The sequence below is a fragment of the Lagenorhynchus albirostris genome, chromosome 3 (assembly GCF_949774975.1).
Source record: "Lagenorhynchus albirostris chromosome 3, mLagAlb1.1, whole genome shotgun sequence".
In the NCBI taxonomy this organism is placed as follows: Eukaryota; Metazoa; Chordata; class Mammalia; order Artiodactyla; family Delphinidae; genus Lagenorhynchus; species Lagenorhynchus albirostris.
This window is the reverse complement of record NC_083097.1, coordinates 149,017,735-149,038,569: the sequence shown is the minus strand read 5'-3', so window position 1 is coordinate 149,038,569 and position 20,835 is coordinate 149,017,735. Positions and strand designations below refer to the sequence as shown.

General features: G+C 49.0%; 1 protein-coding gene across 1 annotated transcript in view; it reads right to left on the bottom strand.

Annotated features, from left to right (window-relative positions):
* Positions 1 to 313: 313 nt before the first annotated feature.
* The window catches only part of NSG2 (neuronal vesicle trafficking associated 2), a 55,917-nt gene continuing 35,395 nt past the window's right edge, over positions 314 to 20,835 (bottom strand). Inside the window, exons 3-4 of the mRNA XM_060146569.1 lie at positions 2,791 to 2,901; positions 314 to 505 (exon numbers count right to left, since the gene is read on the bottom strand). Coding sequence (XP_060002552.1) covers positions 314 to 505; positions 2,791 to 2,901 — 303 coding nt within the window. The remainder of the gene's footprint in view (positions 506 to 2,790; positions 2,902 to 20,835) is intronic.

Sequence of the window (20,835 nt, the reverse complement as noted above, 5' to 3'; positions counted from 1 at the left end):
CGTTTTTAAATTTTCCTAACAAATAATAAGCAGTGGCTTTGAAAATATCTTACATGGGAACAGTCAACACGAAACATGCCTTTGTACATGAGCCTGACTCGGGGACGAATCAACCATACCAAAGGACGAAAAGAAATATTGATTCAGACAACTCCAGTGCAGGAGATTTTCGGTGAGATACCCCCACCCCCACCCCCGGCCCCACCCCCGCCCCCATATCCCGGGAGTACAGTGTTGTCTTCTTGTAACTGGAGCTTGGCTTAGCCCGCGGGGGTCCCCCTCTCCGCCCCCGATTCTGGCTGGGGGTGGGCCTCTAATGGCCCTGGGTCTTGGGCGGCTTGGGCTCGTGGATGACGGCGGCTGCCGACAGCCACGGCCCGATGGCCCGGGCAGTGCTCTGCTTGGCCACGCTGTAGTGGCTGATGACCGTGTAGAAGCGGCTTCTGGAACTGGGGTCCTGGGATGAGTAGTAAGCATCCAGGGAGGCCGGGATACAGCGCTTGTGCTGGGGAAGAGAGAGACAGAGTCAGGGGTAGCTCGATGGACTGCTTCCGACCCGCCCTGCAACACGGCCACCCCACCTGGGGCCCACAGGCACGCCAGGCTCTCAGCCAGAGGGCGGGGGATGGTACCTGGCCTGCGCCTGGCCCTCATCAGGCCTTCCCCAGCGTCATCACCATCATCAAAGCTGCCACCTACTTGAAGCCAGAAGAAACTAACCTGATGCTAGGTTGTAGGTTCCCAGAGGTGGAGAGGTGGTAGGAGAAACGGGTGAAGGTGGTCAAAAGGTACAAATTTCCAGTTATAAAATAAATAAGTCCTGGGGATGTAATGCATAGCATGGTGACAGTAGCTAATAATACTGAAAGTTGCATTTTTGAAAGTTGCTAATAGAGTAGATCTTAAAAGTTCTCAACACAAGAAAAAAATTTGCAACTATTCAGGGTGATAGATGTTAACTAGATGTATAGTGGTGACTATTCTGCAATATATACAAATATTGAATCATTATGTTGTATACCTGAAACTAATATAATGTTATATGCCAATTACACCTCAATAAAAAGTAAAGAAGAAAGAAAGAAAGAAAGGGAGAGAGAGAGAAGGAGGGAGGGATGGAGGGAGAGAGAGAGGAAGGAAGGAAGGAAGGAAGGAAGGAAAGGAGGGAGGAAGGAAGGAAAGGAGGGAGGAAGGGAGGAAGGAAGGGAGGAAGGAGGGAGGGAGGGAGAAGGAGAGATGGAGGGAGGGAGGGAAAGAGAGAGGGGAAGGAAGGAAGGAGGGAAGAAAGAGAGAAAGAAAAAGAAAGAAAGAGAAAGAAAAGAAAAGAAAGAAAGAGAGGGAGGGAGGGAGAGGAAGGAAGGAAGGAAGGAGGGAAAGAAAGAGAAAGAAGGAAGGAATGAAGGGAGAAAGAGAGAGAGAAAGAAAAGAAAGAAAAAGGGAGAGAGAGGGAGGGAGGAAGCTGCTGATGATACTAATTCAAGGTCAACATCCTCTGCTTACTGACTGCGGGGTTACAGTAGACACTTGGTAGGTCTTTACCTGGCTGATTCACCCACCCCCTAACTCCTCCTCTGGGCCACTGCCTGCAGCCAACTGCTGTCCATTTCATTCCCTTGATTGGATAGTTGTAACTCTTTTCTCTTATACCAAAAGCCTTGGTTCCTGACAACATTAATATCATTATATATTTGCATTATCCTACAATATATATCAAATGGTCACAAAATAACAGCAATATTATGAGTAATAGACTACTGAAGGAACTATAGGATTTCTCTGCAGCTCTCTGTGTCCTTAGAATATATGCCACTGAGGGTGTACAGTCAATATACTGCATTCTACAGTCATTTGGAATATTTATTTTCTTGGTAAGTTTATGTTCCCAACTTGATATACAGCTAGATTTTAGCTTGTTTTTAATTTCAGGAATTATTTTTTTTTATTTATTTTTACAAATACATCAAACACTGATACACATCAAGGACGAATGTAGAGCAAGATACATCCAGAGCAGCCCTGCTCCCCAGCCCTATTCTTTCTGTCCCCTCCCTGCCCACCTGAGTCACCATTTTTCTTAGTTTTTTAAATTTATCCATCCAGCATTTCTTTCTGAAAATAGAAGTGAACATCCCTGGCCTCCCCTTTTCTCACTCCAATGTGGCACCTTCTTTTCTTCACTATTATCCTGGAGGGTATTCTGTGTCCATGTCTGGAGCCCCCCCCCCACTCATTTTCACAGTTGTTTGAAATTCCATTGTGCGGATACATCGTAGTTTATTCCACTGTCTCCTATTGACAGTTGTTGCCAATCTTTCCGAACCTCAGCTTCTAACAACTAAAAATGTCATCTTAGGAAGTCATGTAGCATAACCAGAGGACATGTGTTTTTTTGTTTTGTTTTTTTTTGCAGTACGCAGGCCTCTCCCTGTTGTGGCCTCTCCCGTTGCGGAGCACAGGCTCCGGACGCGCAGGCTCAGTGGCCATGGCTCACGGGCCCAGCCGCTCCGCGGCATGTGGGATCTTCCCGGACCGGGGCACGAACCCATGTCCGCTGCATCCGCAGGCAGACTCTCAACTACTGCACCACAAGGGAAGCCCTCAAATTAGTGTTTTCATTTTCTCTGTAGGGAGGTTGCCATACCCAGTGCCATACCCATTAGTGTTTTCATTTCTCTCTGTAGGGAGGTTGCCATACCCAGAATTTAAATGTTGATGAAAAGAAGACATTGATAAACCCTTTAATTGAAGCTGACAGTCACCTGGGCCACTCCCCTGCCAGAAGTCCCTTACCTTATAGACAAATCCTTCTGGGCAGCTGTGGTCATAGGTGAAGGCTTTGTAAACCACCAGGAACACGATGCAGGCGAGGAAAGCTAGGGCCAGGCTGACGAGGATGGTGACCTGGAGAAAACAAAACAGAATCCTCCAGCCTCAGCTTGCCTGACTTCATTTCACGTGGTGCAGCCTTCGAAACCCAGAGCCGATAGGCAGCCTGGTATGTTAGAAAGAGTAGGGGGTGGCCAGGGGCCCAAAGAACCAGCTCTGTCTCAGCTCTGTCACCAACTTGGAGCGTGAGCCTGAGCAAACCATCTGCAGTCTTTGGGTCTCAGTGTCTCCTTCTTCCAGAAACTCTCGGAAGCTCCATCTTGGCCCAATGTGTGATTTCCACCCCCTCCCCATTTACTTTTCCTGTTAACTCTGTGGGGGCAGGGGGATGACCATTAAGCCCTCACTTATGGTGTTCCTGCCTCCCATCACCTCCCTCCCTGCCACTGCTGAATTCCAGTCTCAGGTATCAATGCTCATTCCACCTCCACTTGGATGTCCAGTACTCACCTGAAGTGCGTTCTCAAACAAAACTCTTGCCTCCCTCCCATCCCAAACCTGCTCCACGCCCCGCATTTTTACCCATCTCAGGAAAGGTCAACCCCACCTTTGCAGTCACTCAGGCCAAAAAGTTTGAAGTCATCTCTGACTCTCTCTTCTTCTCACATTCTACGTCCTAGTTACTGGCAGAAGCTGTCATTTCTGCCTTCCAACACATCCATAATCCAATCACTTCTGACCCCCTAAATCATCTCTTTTACGGCCAAAGCTATCATCACCTCTCACCTGCAGTACTGAAACTGCCTTCTAACTAGGGGCCTCCTCTAACCCCTACATGTATTCACACACAGCAACCTGAGAAGTCCATTCAGACTTGAACCCAAGGCATGTCCCTTCTCTGCTCAGAAGCATCTAATGGTCTCCAAATTGCTCTTAGTGAAAGCCCAGCTCCTAACCGTTATCAACAAGTAAGCTTTAAAAAAAATACAACACCAAACAAACTGAAGTCACCAACAGGATTTACCAGAAAGGACTAAGTAGCTAATTTCAGAGGCACCTCCAGGTTTGCACTGGCCCCATCCCACCGCCTGTGTACAAAGTGGTAGGGTAACCCCCATGATGCTGGGCACCTAGTCTTATGAGCAGACTTTTTCATGTTATTTTTAAAGCTGCTGGGCTTTTGAGTCAGTTGGCCTAGAAATATGGTAGAATTCCTATCACGGAGAGAAGGCTTATTGTGATTCAGAAGAAAACTAAAATCAACTTTGGAGTGTGGGGGGGCGTCCCTATCCCATCTCCTTCCCACCTCAGGACATGGTTTATAAGGACAGGAGGAGATGGGATTCTACATTACTCCAAATGGAGTCATTTGTTAGCAGCTGTAAATACTGGATGGAAGGAATTTGAAAAGGAAAAGAGGAAGATGGGTGTGGGAGACATCCATCTGAATCCTATGGGCAGACACTGTCCGTGAGAAGTTCCTGCGCATGTGTGTGTATGAAGTTTTAGGACGATGTGCTATTGTGATGTAAGAAATATATCTATTTGGTCTTGTTCCCAGTTCCTGGCACAGGGCTAAAACACTTGTAATTTCCTAAGTGATAAGAGCAGGGTAGCAGCATCTTTTGTTGTAATATTTGGTTTTTGTGCCCAGTTCCTGAAATAACTGATCCATAAAGGTGAAAGGAGCAGCTTCTATTATTCATAACAACCCCTTTTCAACTACACCTGAGTTAATGTTATGTTATATTATGTTATGAGGTGACTTTTGGAAAGTCCCTAAGGATGGGGGCCGGTTGCCAGAGGAACTAACCATTGATTGGAGGGTTGTAACTTAACTGCCTCCCCGACCTCCAGGGAGGGAAGAGGGGCTGGAGATGAAGTTAACCACCCATGGCCAATGCCTTAATGAATCATGAAGCTTCCAGAAAACCCTAATCGAAGGGACTCAGAAAGCTTCCAGGTTGGTGAACAAGAACACATCCATGCCCCTGAGGGTGGTGTACCCCAAACTCCACTGGTACAGAAACTCCTGTGCTTGGGACCCTTCCAGACCTCACCCCATGTATCTCCTCATCTGGCTTTATCATCCTTCATAATGAACCAGTAATAGTAAGTAAAGTGCTCTCCTGAGTTCTGTGAGCCATTCCAGCAAATTACTGAACCTGTGGAGGAGGTTGCAGAAGCCCCCAGTTTATAGCCAGTCAGTCAGAAGTTCAGATGTCAGCCTGAGATTTGTGACTGGTATCTGAAGTGGAGGCAGTCTTGTGGGACTGAGCTCTCGACCTGTGGGGTCTGTACTGACTCAGGACAGTTAATGTCAGAGTTGAGTTAAGTTGTAGGAAATCCTCCACCAAGAATTGGAAAAGTGCATGGTATGGAAAAAACCCCCACACATTTGGTGTCAGAAGTGAGAGTATAGAGAAAAAAATGTTTTTTCCTTTTACATGGTGACACATAAAATTCAGTTCTAAACTACTGTCCACACAATGTGCTGCCCACCCTCTCCATTCACATCCCAAACCCTCAGCTGCAGCCTGTTGCTCACTCATCAGCCTCCTCCCCAGGACTAGGGTGGTGACAACATGGGGTGAGATGGTACAGAGGTCAGACTGGAGTCACCCAGCAAGATGTGGAGAGAGATGGAGATGTCAGAGGCCAGAATTTGGAGCAAGAGGTACCCCCAAAGACGCATGCACCCCTTAGAACCTCCAAAGATAGTATTTGATTAGTACAGGGACAGGAGCCACCCAAGACAACTACTCATTGCTGAGGACCTAGGAACACCCAGTCAGCAGGTGTTTGGAGTATAGATGTAAAGAATTTTAAATGCCCAGTTTTCCCAATAGCCAAAAGGTAGAAATAGCCCAAACATAATCAACTGATGAATGGATAAACAATTGTGGTCTATCTGTACAATAGAATATTATTCAGCAATAAAAAGAATGAAGTTCTCGTACAAATGTGGATGGGCCTCGAAAACATGCTGAATGCAAGGCCACCTATTGTATGATTCCGTTTGTACAAAATATCGAGAATAGTAAATCCATAGAGACAGAGTGCAGACTGGTGGTTGCCAGGGCCTGGGATGCGGGGAACAGGGAATGACTGCTAATGGGGATAGAGTTTCCTTTTGGGGTAATGAAAACCTTTTGGAACTCGATCGAGGTGATAGTTGCACAACATCGTGAATGTACTCAATGCCACTGGATTTTTCACTCTACGTTCTCAACTTTATGGTATGTGAATTTTACCTCAACTTTCTAAAAAATGCCCAGAGCTCCGGCTGACTTTGTCAAATGGACCTTAAACTCCTGCTAGCACCCCCTCATCAGAGCCGCCCCCATGACGGGGACAGACACGCTCACAGTCGCCTCCATGGTCGCAGACCTTGAACATGCAAAGGAAAAGTCGAGAGCTGCAGCCCGCCCTGCCACCACCTGAGGCAGGATCTGGGGGAACCCTCAGAGAGCTCCCCCTCCAAATGACCCCATACAGCCCCAATCTCCGACTGAGCAGAGAGCCAGGTCTCTTCACTGACTCGGAAGCAGGACAAGACTCCAGTGTGGGCGTCCCCGGGCAGGGCTGGACGCTTCCCCTGGTTCCCAGCAGGCTGGTGGTGGAGCTGGGAGCTGAAGCAGGGCCCGGCAGGCTGGCTGTGAGACAGGTTCCCTTTATGGTGGGTTTTTTTTTGATGGTGGTGGGGGACCTCTTTCATTCCTAACAGCCCTGAGTTAACAGCCTCCACCTAGGAGGGGCAGGATCTGATTCCCCATAGCACTCCTATGGCTTGACGGGGTGAGCATAGCAAATGTTTCTGGAAAAAGAAAAGAGAGGGAGGAGAGGAGAGAGAGAGGGGGGATCCTAAAGGATTCAGTGCTGATGCCTAGACGGCCACTACCCCAGTGGATTCTGATTTATCTGGTCAGGGATGGTGGGTCCAGGACACTCTCCAGGTAATTTTAATGTACAACCAGACATGAGACCCGCTACTCCAGTATGACTGTGTATGAGGGTCCTTGAGCTTAGAATCACCTGGGCAGCGTTTTAAGCGATCCTGATGCTCTGGCTCCGTCTCAGACCAATTACATCAGAATCCCAAGGCAGTTGCTGTGTGCGGGCAAGTATTGAGAAGAGTACGGGACGCAGACCCCAGGCAGGGTGGCCTATATGACCATCAGAGTCAAGGTCTGATGCTGACTGGGACGCCAGGGGTGCAGCTCACCTCAGGGCATTCTTCCGAGCAAGGCTAACTTCTGCCACGTGTTCCGCGGCCCCAGCACGAGGGTGATGGGAGGCCATTTTAGGCGAAGATAAGTCTGCCTCCCCGCCCTGAATCTTGGTAACTTCTGCAACAACTAGAGGCCGGTCATTCCTTAAGAGCCTGTGGAGGTCAGAGAGTTCAGGGCTGTGAATCGGGCACAAGCCCTCCCTCAAGTCTTCACAGCCCACAGGGCGGGGGAGAGGTGGACAGGAGGACACAGGCACCTTGTAACACAAGGTTGGCACCATGAGTGAGGACATCAGTACAGAGGGCTGCTGGGCCTAACCAGCCTGCGGTTGGGGAGATCAGGGAAGGCCTCCTGTGGGAGGTGACTCCGGAAGTAACTTCAGGGAAGAATGCCAGGATAGGGGAGGAAGAAGGTTCTGAACGGGGAAGTCACACCTGCCACAGTGCAGAAGCTGGGGCTGTTCTGGAAACATCATATGGTTTGTCATGGCTGGTCCGGAGGATGCAAGTGAGGGAGAGACAGGCCTCAGGCAATGGGTAGGTAGGAAGAGAATAGATAAGGAAGGACCAAGCTAAAACTTGGGCTTTATCTCCAGGGTGGCAGAGAGCCCCTGAAGGTTTTAAGCAGGGGAATGACAGGATTAGAATGACGTTTTGGAAAGATGGTATGGTGGGGGAAGGGAGGAGTGAGGTGGACATGGAAGCAGGTTTGCAGGGGCAACGCCGGAGGCAGGGAGGCTGATGCACCAGGACATATGCCCTAAATAGGCCAGACCTGGGGCTGTAAGGGTGGAAGGGGCCAATGGCTTGAGAAGGCCTGGGAGGTGAGCAGAGTGGTGTGAAAAGGAAGGAGGAAGGAGGAGGTTGAGCTGGGTCTGGATTTCTATTCTTAATGACTGAGTCAGTGTTGGCTATTGGCTGGGGTGGGAGGGGGAGACCAAGGTTTCTGATTGGTTCCAGGGTGAGATTTTTCCTGAAGGTGGGTCTCCGTGGGGCATCCTGAAGCTGGCCTCTCCCTTTCCGACAGATTAGATTCTTGGAAGTCAGAGGTCCTAGTGCTTGGTCCCTGCAGCAAAGCTCCCGATGTGGCAGGGGAGCCTCAGAGGACCCGGGAGAGCAGTCCCCACTTCCCTCACACAGCACCTCTGAATGTGAAAGCCAGCAGCACATCAGTATTGATTGACTCAGTTTATATAGCCTTGTTGCTTGGAAACATTCTAAAGCCCTTGGCTTTACCTCCTGAACGTAACAGCCTTGGATTAGAAATAAACAAGTTCTCAATGCTGATTTGAGTGTTTCCTTAGAGACTGGGTCCTCTCTGCTCCCCGTCTCCCTGCTCATCCCTTCATGCACTCAGCACATTGTTTATTAAAGGGCCCACTGTGAGCCAGATGCCGCCATACAGTGGGAGTTTACGGCAGGGAGAGGGTCAGACGCCGAACTAGCAAATCACCAAATAAATAACTTCAAAACAAGACCACAGCAGGATCTGGAACAGTGAATAGGAGGGGAGCCTCAGATATGGTGGGCAAGAGTGGGAGAAAGAGCCCCACACAAGAAGACCCTGGGCCAGAGCCACCTAGACCGAGGCGCAGCCCCAAACCCCTAAAAAGAAGAGGAGCTCAGGGTCTCAGTGGACCTGGAAGAAGCGGTCTGACTGAGATGGGAGGAGGGGCAAGGGGGAAAGAGTGCTGAGGTGAGACCCTATAGGCCTTTGGAGACCAAGATCACCCTTGTCCTGCCCAGGAGAGGAGCTTCCTCCAGCTTCCATCCAGTGTTTTCCAGGTAATGTCCTGCTCAGCCTTGCATCCCTCTGCCACCCTCCAGCCTCTTAGGCCACCGGTCCCTGGCTCACAGTTTCCCCTCCAGCCACCCCCCACCCCCAGGCTGCTGAGGGCTCCTTCTGTCATGCTTATCCGTGCCTTGCCCAGCCCTGGAACACATCATCCCCACTACCGTGTCCTTCCTCATCAACCTCCTGGTTCAGCCCTGGGGCCCCTTCCCTGAACACCTGATCCTGCCCTGCTCTGTACCTGGGGCCTGCTTGACCTGCCCTGATGGGATCCACCATGTCATCCTTACCTCCTCATACCTCTGAACCCTCCCTCTGCTGGGAGTGCACTGGGCAGCCAGCAATCTCATCCTTTCCTCTATACCCAGCATCATGGCTCCCACGGTGGGGGTCACCCGTAAACACTTCCTGAACTGAAATGCTGAATTGACTTAAGACCTAGAGGATGAACACACCCATATACACATGCACACACACACATGCACACCCTTACTCCCCACATACACACACGCAGACACTCAACCTGGTCCAAACCACATCACATGGGATGGGGTGGGGCACTGAAACATTTGTACTTCTCCAGCCCCTAGTCTCAACCCCTTCCACCACCCGCCCATACACATGCTCAAAATAAGGTACCTTAACCTTGAAAAAACTCAGGGTTTGGGTTAGCATCAGCTAAGACCTCCCCAAGATCTCTCCTCCAGCTTTTGGGCATAGGCCAGGGAGAGAATAGAGGAAGAACTGAAAACAGAGTGTGCAGGCAGGGCCTCTGGTGACGGTGCACTGAAATGGCAGTCATCGTGACCACCCTATGATCCACACCTCCATCTAGTGATAATAGCAGCAGCAGTGGTAGTCACAGTAACAAAAGATGCCAAGAGTTATTGGGAGCTTACTATATACTAATATCACCACCATCATATGAAGAAAGTAGAATTCTTAACCCCATTTTGCTGATGGAGAAACTGAGGCTCTGAGAGGTTAGGTGACTTGCTTCAGGTCCCACATTTAGTAAAAGATAAGTCTGAACAATGCTTCGAGGTACCTCAAGGGCACCATGCCAGAACCAGCCTGCTGTCTTCCCCTCAGCTGTGGTGGGAAGCAGCTCTGCCCACTCGCCTCTGGACCTTGCAGAGGTCCAGAGGCGAGTGGGTTGTCCTGCAGCCAACCCTGCCAGACCTCCCGCTTCTGTCCCCAGCCCCACCCGTCAGCCACCGGTTCCCGGAGCTTCTGCCTCTGGTGTGGTTTGTTCATTTCTCTCCACCATCTTCATCATAACTTCCCTGGGTAGGACCACCATCACCTCACCCCTGCATGCAGCGGCCTCCCTGCTGCTCTCCTGGCCTCCAGCCTCCCGGCTTCTAAGACCACCCTAGGCTTTCTAACAAGCCAGCCTGAGCATTGCTGCTTCCCTGGTGAATGAGCCATCACACCGACAGGGTCAAGCCTGAACTCGTTACGGAGCAGACAAGGCCCTTCCTGACGGAAACTCGATGTGCCTCTTCGGCCCCAACCCCTCCCCCTGCTGCCTGACTGCACCCTCATTTCCCCCACCTCGAAGCTTCAGCACTGCTGGGCCCTCTGCCCGGAACGCCAGCTTCCCCTCCCAAGTCCATTAAGCTCCTGCTCATCCTAGACTCAGGTCAAGTTTCTTCTCTTCCCCAGAGTCTTCAGGTGCTATTTAGCCACTGCCCTGTCTGCTCACCGCTCCTGACACACTTTTCCCAGAGCACTCTAATTAACCACCACGTGTATGCCTCCCCTCCTGAGAGGCAGTGTGGAATAATACAACACACTTCCGTTTACTAAGCACAGATTGTGTGCCAGGCACTTTTCTCAGCACTGGACGTGGACTTATTCTTTTTTTTTTTTTTTTTAAACATCTTTATTGGAGTATGACCGCTTTACATTGGTGTGTTAGTTTCTGCTTTATAACAAAGTGAATCAGTTATACATATACATATGTCCCCATATCTCTTCCCTCTTGCATCTCCCTCCCTCCCACCCTCCCTATCCCACCCCTCTAGGTGGTCACAAAGCACCGAGCTGATCTCCCTGTGCTATGCGGCTGCTTCCCACTAGCTATCTATTCTACGTTTGGTAGTGTATATATGTCCACGCCACTCTCTCACTTTGTCCCAGCTTACCCTTCCCCCTCCCCATATCCTCAAGTCCATTCTCTAGTAGGTCTGTGTCTTTATTCCCGTCTTACCCCTAGGTTCTTCATGACCATTTTTTTTTTTAAGATTCCATATATATGTGTTAGCACACGGTATTTGTTTTTGTCTTTCTGACTTACTTCACTCTGTATGACAGACTCTAGGTCCATCCACCTCACTACAAATAACTCAATTTCGTTTCTCTTTATGGCTGAGTAATATTCCATTGTATATATGTGCCACACCTTCTTTATCCATTCATGTGGATTTATTCTTACAACAGCCCTACAAGATGGTCCATTTTCACTTTTTAGACTAAGGCACAGAGAGGTTACATAATTTTCTCAAGGTCACACAGCTAATTAAGTAATATAGTCAGGAGTCTAACTCTCTGGAGTATGGCCTGGGCTCGTAGCCTATGCTATACTTCTCGTAAAGCATTTATTCACTAAATATTAAGCGCTTACATGTGCCAGAGAGGATTCTACACACTGGGCGTACAGTGCTGAGGAGGACAGTGAGGTTCCTGCTCTCATACAGTTTACCTTTAACTGTTTCAACAAGTGTCCACTTCTGCAAAGGGGAGTAATAGTAGTATCTGCCCCTCAGAATTCTGAGGATTAAATCAGATAATGGATGGGAAGCCCTATAGTGCGTTGAATGGTGGCCTCTCAAAAGATATGTCCACGTCTTAAGCACCAGAACCTGTAAATATGATCTTATTTGGAAAAGAGGTCTGTGTAGATGTAAGTAAGCTAATGCTCTTGAGATGAAATCATCCCTGGATTGTGCAGGTGGGTCCTAAATCCAAGGACAAGTCCCGTTATGTGAGACACACAGAAGGAGACAAACACACAGAGAGAAGAGAAGGGCATGTGAATCGGGAGGCAGGGATTGGAGTGATGCAGCCACAAGCCGAAGGACACCTGGAGCTACCACAAGCTAGAAGAGGCAAAGATAGATCCTTCTCTAGCCTTCAGAGGGAGCATGGCCCTGCCAACACCTTGATGTTGAACTACTGATCTCCAGAACTGGGAAAGGATGAATTTCTGTTGCATTAATCCAGTGTGTGGTCATTGGCTGTGGCAGCCCCAGGGTGCTTTCCCACAGTGTCTGGCATATGGGCTATATAGATGTGCACTCCTCCGTCTCGCCATATCATCTGCCATGCTTCTCAGCAGGTACTTCAAAGGCTCCAACCACTCAGGAAGACTGCCATTTCTCAACATGTATTTCTCTTGTATACCTTTTCAGCCCTTTTTTCCTTGGAGAACTCCTAGTCATGCTTCAAAGCCCAACTTACAACATCTCACCTCCTCTGGGAAGCCTTCCCTTGCCAATTTGTGTTCTCACCACACTTTTTTTCCCTTCACCACTTAGCACTCAGCCCCCTGTATCACGACTATCCATTCTATTGTATGTTTGCCTCTGTGGTCCCAGCTCAAGACCTGGCACAGAGCAGAATGTACATCCCACATTCCCTACCCCCACACCTCTTTCTTCATTTTTGGCACAAAACACTACCAAGAGTGAATTTTAGGGCCCCTTTTAACTGTTCCACACCTGAGAGGGTAACTGGATAAAATCATTGCACTGGGTCATCTGAAGTAGTCTGTATGATGCTGGGAAATGATTAGTTTTGCCCCTGAAACAATCTCCTTGTCTGCCTGCTATGCCCTAAAAGACGGGAAGCTTTTCTCTGATGGCTGGGTGAATTAGACCTTCATTCTAGTCAACGTCCGTGCAGTTCTCTGCAGTAGCTATGGCCCCATCCCTACAAGGTTCCCATTCTGCTTCTGCCTCTGATGAGCTGTGTGACCTTCAGCAAGATGCTTCACCTCTCTGAGCTCCCGTCTCCTCTTCTGTTAAATGGAAACAAAAATCCCACCCCACAAGGTTGGTGTGATGATTAAATGAGATGATGTCTATAAATTATCCAGTGCTGTCCTGACCCCTGGGCTTAACCAATAACTTATTGACTGTAATAACTTATTGACTGTAATAGTGCACTGGTACTGTGTCAAGAGCTTTTCATATAATATCTCCTTTAATCCTCATGATAGCCCTATAAGCCTAAGTATTACCCCCATTTTACAGTCCCCCCGTGCACACGAAGGCACAGAGTAACTTGTCTGAGCTCACGTGGTTATTGAAGTAGCAGAGCCTGACTGGAACTGTGGAATATCTGATTCTGTAGCCCTCAATCTTAAACACTACCTTAACAGACTTTCTGATAAATATTCCTCAGTCCTGCTGCTGCATTTGCTTGCAATAGTGCAATGAAGCAAGGCGATGTATACTGTAAACTTATTCTAGGAGGATGTGTCACCACAGACATGAAACCCCAGGAGTTAGGAAGAGAGAGGAGAAAAATAAAAACCCTCCCACTTCCGCCAAGCCAGGGTGCTGATCTAAGACCCTCATTATGCCAGCAAACATGAACTTCATTAACATTCATGTACTGCAGCATCTCGGCACCACGATACCGAATAAACCGTCCTTCTTTATGGAGAATGCAAACCCTGGAAATCTCAAAGCAATAGAACCACTCATAACAGGGAAATTAAACTTTGTGGGGAGATAAAAACAGAGCTTCCCAACAGACATTCGTCTTTTGTATGTGACAGCTGGAACCTCCAGAGACAGAATTAGACCACCCGGCACCCTGCTCCTGGCTCTGCCCCAAAGATCCTGACAATAGGGCTTAAGAGGAAAGTGCAAGAGAATCACGGAATCCATAAATCCTGCCCAAATGACACCCTGGTTTCCCTGGCCCTCTCCCTAGCACCCAGTAACGAATAGAGTCGAGTCTTTGGAGCTGGATCGTCAGTCTGAAAGCCCAGCTGTGTCACTTATTACTGTGTTCCTGGGCAAGCTGATTGTCCTTTGGAATCCTCTGCCTACTTCTCTCCACCGGCTGTTGTGAGGCAGAACCTGCTAGCGTCTGAAGCCCTCCAGCATAGGCCTGGCCCAAAGTAATGACCTTCGTTAGCATCCAGGGGGAGCACACACACGTTACATCGTTTTGTGTCCTCACAATTCTATGGGGAAGGCACTATCAATGTGCCCATTTTACAGATGGTCTATCAGAGGCAAATGGAAAGACTTTCCCTATATGAGGCGAGAACTGAGTATTTGAACTCAGGTCTGTCTAACTCAGAAGTCCAGCTGCCTAACCATATGCTATATTGCCAGTAAATCTATAACTATGTTAGAGTTCATTTTTATTAAAAATGTATTGTACCATTATAAGAACAATATTGGAAATCCAAGAGGAGAAACGCCCATTACAATTCTGCCACCATCTCCAGTCCGTTTTTACACGCTTGTTGTTTGTTCCTATCCACGTGCCTCCCTGCATAAATCTTGATTCCTTCTGCTTCTTCCCATTTCACCCATTTGTGGCCCATCCAACTTTCTCTGATCACGTAGAATATCGTCCCAAGCCTAGTCCGAGCCACCCCAGAAGAAGAGAGGCCTCAACTTCACCATCTGCAAAGTGGCCCCAAATCATTACACTGATCTACACAAAACTGTCATGAGGTACAACCGAGATGAATAACGCAAACAGCAAATTGCCACGTAAAGGCAAAAATGATAAGCTAATGCTTCTTGTTGCCACCACTGTTATCCTAACAATTGTACAACATCAGAGCTGAGTGTGGTTCAGTTATTTCCCCAGCACGAGGACCTTCAGCTGTTACACTGTGTTACCATCACCTGTGACCTGTCCTCCCAGACCAACTAACAGCCGCCCCTCAAGGGCAGGGCAGTGTCCTCTGTCTTTGGGCTTCTGAGGGCCTGAGGGTCCTACTATTTAAAGGATTTGCTGGTGATTCATGTTGATGGGGGAGAAAAGCATCTCTGCCATGGGCCATCTCCTCCCTAGTCTCTGCTGCTTCTCACTCCCAGTCCACCGTCCCTGCTGGCCACCGATGGGATCTTCCTATATTAAATTACCCCTCTGAACCTTTCACGGTAGGGCTGAAGATCCCACGTGAGCCTGCTTTGGGGCAGATTTTGTGTCCTGACACAGTGGGTCCAGGACCTTACTGAGCATCAGAGCCCTGACGCATCAAATAGAGGTGATCGATGAGATGCAGAGCCCTGGACCCTGCACCCAGAGATCCGGGTTCCCTCGGTCAGCCCAGCACTCACAGGTCAGCATTTCCACACAAGTCCAGGAGGTTTGGATGCAAGTGGCCTGGAAACTGTAGTTAGATCAAGATGAGGGCCAAAATGCTTTGGCTTCTGAGGAGAAGAAAGCAAGGATCTCACATCCCTGATGGTCAGATACTCAGCATTTTCCATAGATGACCTCACTCAGTCCTACCCAGTGGCCCATAAAGTGGGTCCTGCACATATTCCTGTTTCTCAGATGATGAAACTGAGGATTGCAGAGGTTGCATACTTGTCAGGATTTTCCAGACCATCAGTGGTGAAGCAAGTCCCAGAAGCCAGGTCTGTCTGGATCCAAAACATATTTTCTTCCCTCAGCACTGCACTGTCTTCATCCTCTGGCCCCCCACTTACCTGTCCAACAGCACCAATTGCTTCGACCCTAGGAGCCCTCACACACACACAGAGAAATGCACTGAGACACACACAGAGACACACACAAACACAGACACACACAGACATATATAGACACACACAGAGACACATGGGCACAAACACACACAATAACAAAGACACGCAGACACAACAAACACACACGGACTCACATAGATAGACATATCACACAGACACACACAGACCTATGTAGACACACACACATATACACACACACAGTACAGTCTTAGTTCCTGAAAGTTCTAGGCTTTCTGCTACTGGCATGCCTTTCCACTGTCTTCCCCTGGAGGGTGTCACCCCCACACACCAGGCAGCCTCCACAGATCTCTCCCTCAGGAGTGAGGTCTCTCTGGGTTCCCCCTCGCTCCATCCTCACCACCGTCATGTGTTGCTCTGTGTTATGACGACTTCTAGACCTGTCAGCACGCCCTACTGCACCGTGAGCTTCTCAAGGGCGGGGAGCGTACCTCACTGACCTCCTGCCAGCTCTCAGCTGGGGCTCAGCACAAAGAGCACATGTGTGAGCTTCGAAGGGCTCACATCCATTTGCTTCAGCCAGCCCAGAGCCAGGCCCCAGTGCAGGGCAGGTGGTCTCCTGCCCCAGATGGCTGACTACACGCGTCCTGGCCACAGTCGGAGGTGCACCGCTGCCTCACCACATCCCAGCCGAGCCTTGTCTAGATGCAGCCTGCATCCGCATCTCCATGGAAACACCAACCCTGCAGGCCAGATAGCCTATTCCATTAAGCTACTTTCATTTCTCAATCCCCTTTCTTGGCAGAAGAATTGATATAAAAAAAAAAAAAAATCAGGTCAACAAAATTGGTTTGGAAAATTAGAAATCATCTTCTCCAAGTTCCAATGTGTAGCACTGCTAGGCATGCCAGCGGGGGGTTCTGAGCCAGATAAGCTACTCCGCGGCTTCCTATAATTCCTGCAAGGCTGAGAACGAATGCCTGCCAATAACACAGCAGCACACGCAGCAGGATCGCCTCTGGACAGAAGGTGGCCATCTTTGGGGGAGGAAGCGTTCCTGCCTCTCCTCAATTTCTGCCTCAGAAACTACTCAGAAGTAGTAGTTTCTGCTACTTTTGTCCATGAGGAGGAAGGAAACTCTATCCAACCTTCTACCTCCTCACGCCTCCCGCCCTACACACTTACACCCACACAGACACAGACACACACTCCCTACCTGGGACGAGTCCTGGAGTGTTTTCACAAAAGAGTTAACACAGCAGACCTGAGACAGCTGCCCTTGGAAAAGCCCGCTTGGGAGGCTGAGCCCTGGCTGGCGTCCTGGAACTTGGACATCGGGAGGGCTCCCACGATTCCCAGAACTAGTAAAAGGGGCTCACGGTGCGTAAACCGTGCAGACAACGTGGTTTAGGCTGAACACCTGCCTTCCTTCTGGAGTCCGGAACTTGGGTACGTGCTAGGCAGCGGGTGCCAGCCCCCAGCAGAAACCTTGGGCACTGAGCCTCTAATGAGTTCCCTGGTCCACCACTCTCCATGAGTGCGCTCACAGCTCGTTGCTGGGGGAAGCGGGCGTGTCCCACGTGACTCCACTAGAAGAGGCCTCTGCAAGCCCCTGTCTGCTTTCCTCTGGAGGTCGCCCCCTGCACCTTTTACCTTTGCTGCCTGTGCTTTGTACCCTTCCACTGTACTAAAGCGTAGCCAAGACTACAGCTCCACCCTGAGTCCTGTGAGTCTTTCTAGTGAATCATCGACCTGGGGGTGGCCTCAGAGACCTCCAGCACAATTCCCCTTGCTGTCCCCTTTTCGGTTTCCCCTGAAGGAGAGACACCGTGAATCTTATGTTTCAGAGGCTGGCAGCAATGGCTATGCTACACTATGGATCCTGTGCCTTAAAGGCAGCACCAGGTTCTAGCTGTGAACTCTTCCCTTCCTGCCCCCCAGAGCCCAGGCCCCATGAACACCTCTTCTCTGACTCCTTGCCTCATGGGTCAGGATGGCTGTAAAGTTCTCACTCTTCCGACATGGAAGAAGCCTGGGCCATCTCTTTCGCGTCCATCCCTCCCCTCCCCTGCAGCATCTTGACCAAGGTTATCACTAGGTGAACCCGATATTAGGAATTAGGAACAGACACTCTCTCTCCTACCTCCCACCTCAATTTTCCCTCCAGTGATGAGTATCCATCAGTATGAGATCTCTTCCTGGGGTGAGGGTGGAAAAAACAGGGTGAGAAGCTAGAGAACCACTTAGGCCTCCCACTCTGAGCCTCATGCCCAGCTGTGCTCATGGGAGAAGCTGCTTCTTGGGTTATTGGGTGCCCACCAGGTGAATAAGGCAGTTCTTCATCTGCCATTTGGGGTCCATCCTTATGTGCAGACCTCCTTGGCAGGGAGCCTCAGAAGGAAACAGCGGAAGGATTCCGGAACCAAAAACTCTTCCAACCCCTTGTCAGTCTACAGCTGTGGGTATGTAGGCTGACCCCTCAGCTACCTGGCCCTGTCAAGGGCTCACCATTCTCACCGTCAAGCAGCACCTAGAAGTTGAATCTACCCTCCAAGCCCGAATGTTCTCAGATCAGCTATGCATGTGTCACTGTGGCCTCAGATGGAAAATTTTCCATCAGTCTGTCCTGTTGCAAGAAAGAGAGAAAAATGGGGTGGTGGCCAGAGCCTTGGTTTGGAAGCCAGAAATGCCCATGTTTGGATTCTAACCCCAGCACCTCCTGGTTCTCTTATTACATTTCCTGGGCCTCAGTTTTCTCTTCTGGAAATTGGGATCCTAATAATTATACTGAAGCCCCGATGTAAAGATGAAATGAGATCGCTATGTGAAAACACAGAGGGCAACACCTGGCACAGAGCTGGTAGCCGGAGATATTCATCCCAAGGATCTGGAAAGAATGAACACGCCTCAGGATCTAAAACCACGTGCCCTCTGCCTGTCCCATGGTTCCATGCTTTGAGTGATTTCTTTTTTCACGCCAAACAGACGGCATTCGCTCAATGTTAATGAATTCATTCTCCTATTTTGGACACATCAGACTCACGCACATAGCTGTGAATGGGAAATAACCAGAGGGGCCAAAACAACAACCCATGGTGTTTTTGTTGGTTTGTTTGGACTAATCAGGAGAAAAGAAACCGTTTCCTTTGGGTTTTATGAAATATTGGGACGAGGCTGCAGACGGCCATCACTACTAACCAGAGCCAGTCTGGAGCCAGTGCAGACTCTGAGAACATACATGCTCTCCATTGGCAGCTCCACCCCTCCTATCTGTGTGACTTCAGACAAGTTCTGTGACATCTCTAAGGCTCAGTTTCTCCATCTATGAAATGGGAGTTACGATGATCCCTAGCTCCCAGAGGCTCTGAAAGGCAACATGAGGTCATACAGATCACCTGCCTGGCTTTGGTCCGAAGCAGTGTTCGGTAAGTGCCTTCTAAGTGAATGTATCAGAATGATTTCTGTTGAGATGTTATCTCTTGGGTTGAAAAGCAAACGCTGAAATGGCAGGTCAGGTCTGGAGGGTGAGAATCCGTTCTGTTTACTGACCGTATTCTGTTTCATTCCTCACTTGGGGTCAGTTCCTGAAGAAGGAGTTGGCTTTGCTTATGGTTTTGCTTTATTTCTTATTGAAAACTCTTAAAACCAATCCTATAAGGTAGGTCTTATCGTTTTTCCTGTTTTATAAATGAAGAATGTTGTAAGACCCAAAGAAGTTAAGTCACTTGCCCAAGTAAACTCAAATAATGAGTGGAGAAGAAGCTGAACTCAGATGTGAACCCCAAGGTTGTGTGTACATACGCTTCCTCTGGAATGGCTGCTACCAGAGTGGCTGTTTGGAATACAAAGGTTCTCTCCATCCCAAATCAAAAAGATTATGTTTGGTCAGACTCTTTGATCAGCTTCCCATGGAAGCCCCCCAAAAGCCATTAAAGAAGCCCATTCTCTAGGGCCCCAGTGAATCCCGCTGAGGTAATTGCCTTTTGAAAGGAAAGGGAAAATGAAACATCTGTGGCCTCAAACTTTATATGAGCAAAAATTCAAGAGTCTCTTTCAGAACCCAGAAAGGGCAACTCCCCACGGAAGGTGGAACGGTACAGAAGTGTGATCCCGGCCAGAGCCAGGAATTCATTTATATTAGTGGAAACCTTGAAAGAGAAAAGGCACAATTTAAATTGGAACATTCCAAAGCAAGAGCTCGTTTTCCAATTGAATTTGCTATTGGCATAATCATTAGAAAGAAGAAACAGGGGCCCTGGGGCCCAGGTTATGCAGGAGATAAATCTCTGGACTCCTGAGGTATTTTTCATTTTGCAAGGGCAAACCATTGTTCAGCTTGGGCCAGAGGATATTAAGACCTTTGAGAGTAAACCTTTTACAGGTTGGAGAAGCTGAGGTCTTACTTCACAAGGCTGTGTCTTTATCAGCCGATAATCAAAGGCAAATGCAGAATAGAGATCTTAACCAGTGTACCTAGATCTAAACAGCCTATCAAAGAGAGAAGCCATCCTTTCCTGGTCACCTACTATGTGCAACCACACAGCAGACAAGCCACATAACTGAGGCAAGAGGGCCAGGTGTGGAGACTGGAGGGAATGGAGGAAACATGTCCCGTCCACATGGGGTAGTTGCTCAGCCCCAGACAATTGTCAAGGATGGGAATGAGGCCCTAATATGGCTGTTCTTCTCCTTTTTCAAGAAAAGACAGAGATTCTGCCCACAAGTGAAATGTCTCAATTTTTAAATTGGGGGCAACAGATACAACACTATGGTTTCTTTCATTATTCATTCTAAACCTTTCAGTGACTCTGTAAAGTCAGTCTTTTTAACCCTATTTTATAGGAAATAAGGTTCCAAAAAGTGTTTGGTCCAGGGTCAAACAGCCAGTAAAGGCTGAATCCAGGACTTGCTCCCAATTTGTTCTGGGAGGGAGGTAACGAGGTCCAAGGTGATGAGCTGGGGAGTGTGACTGGTCTGGGGCTGAGTGGAGAGCCAGCCCAGGTGGCACCCAGAGCACCTGTGACACTTACTGTACACGGCAGGGTGGGGGAGGACCTAGTATTTATTGAGCAACTACTAGAAGCTAGGCCCCAGGCTGTACATGCACTGCTTTACTGAATCCACACAACTACTTGAAGATGTTATTATTCCTGTCTTCATGAGGGGACTTCCCAGGACCACACAGCCAGCCCGGGTTGAGCCTCTTTGTTCTAACATTTGCTCAAAACACCTGGATCTTCCTCCTGCCCGGGCTTTAGACAAGGAGAAGCCTGGAG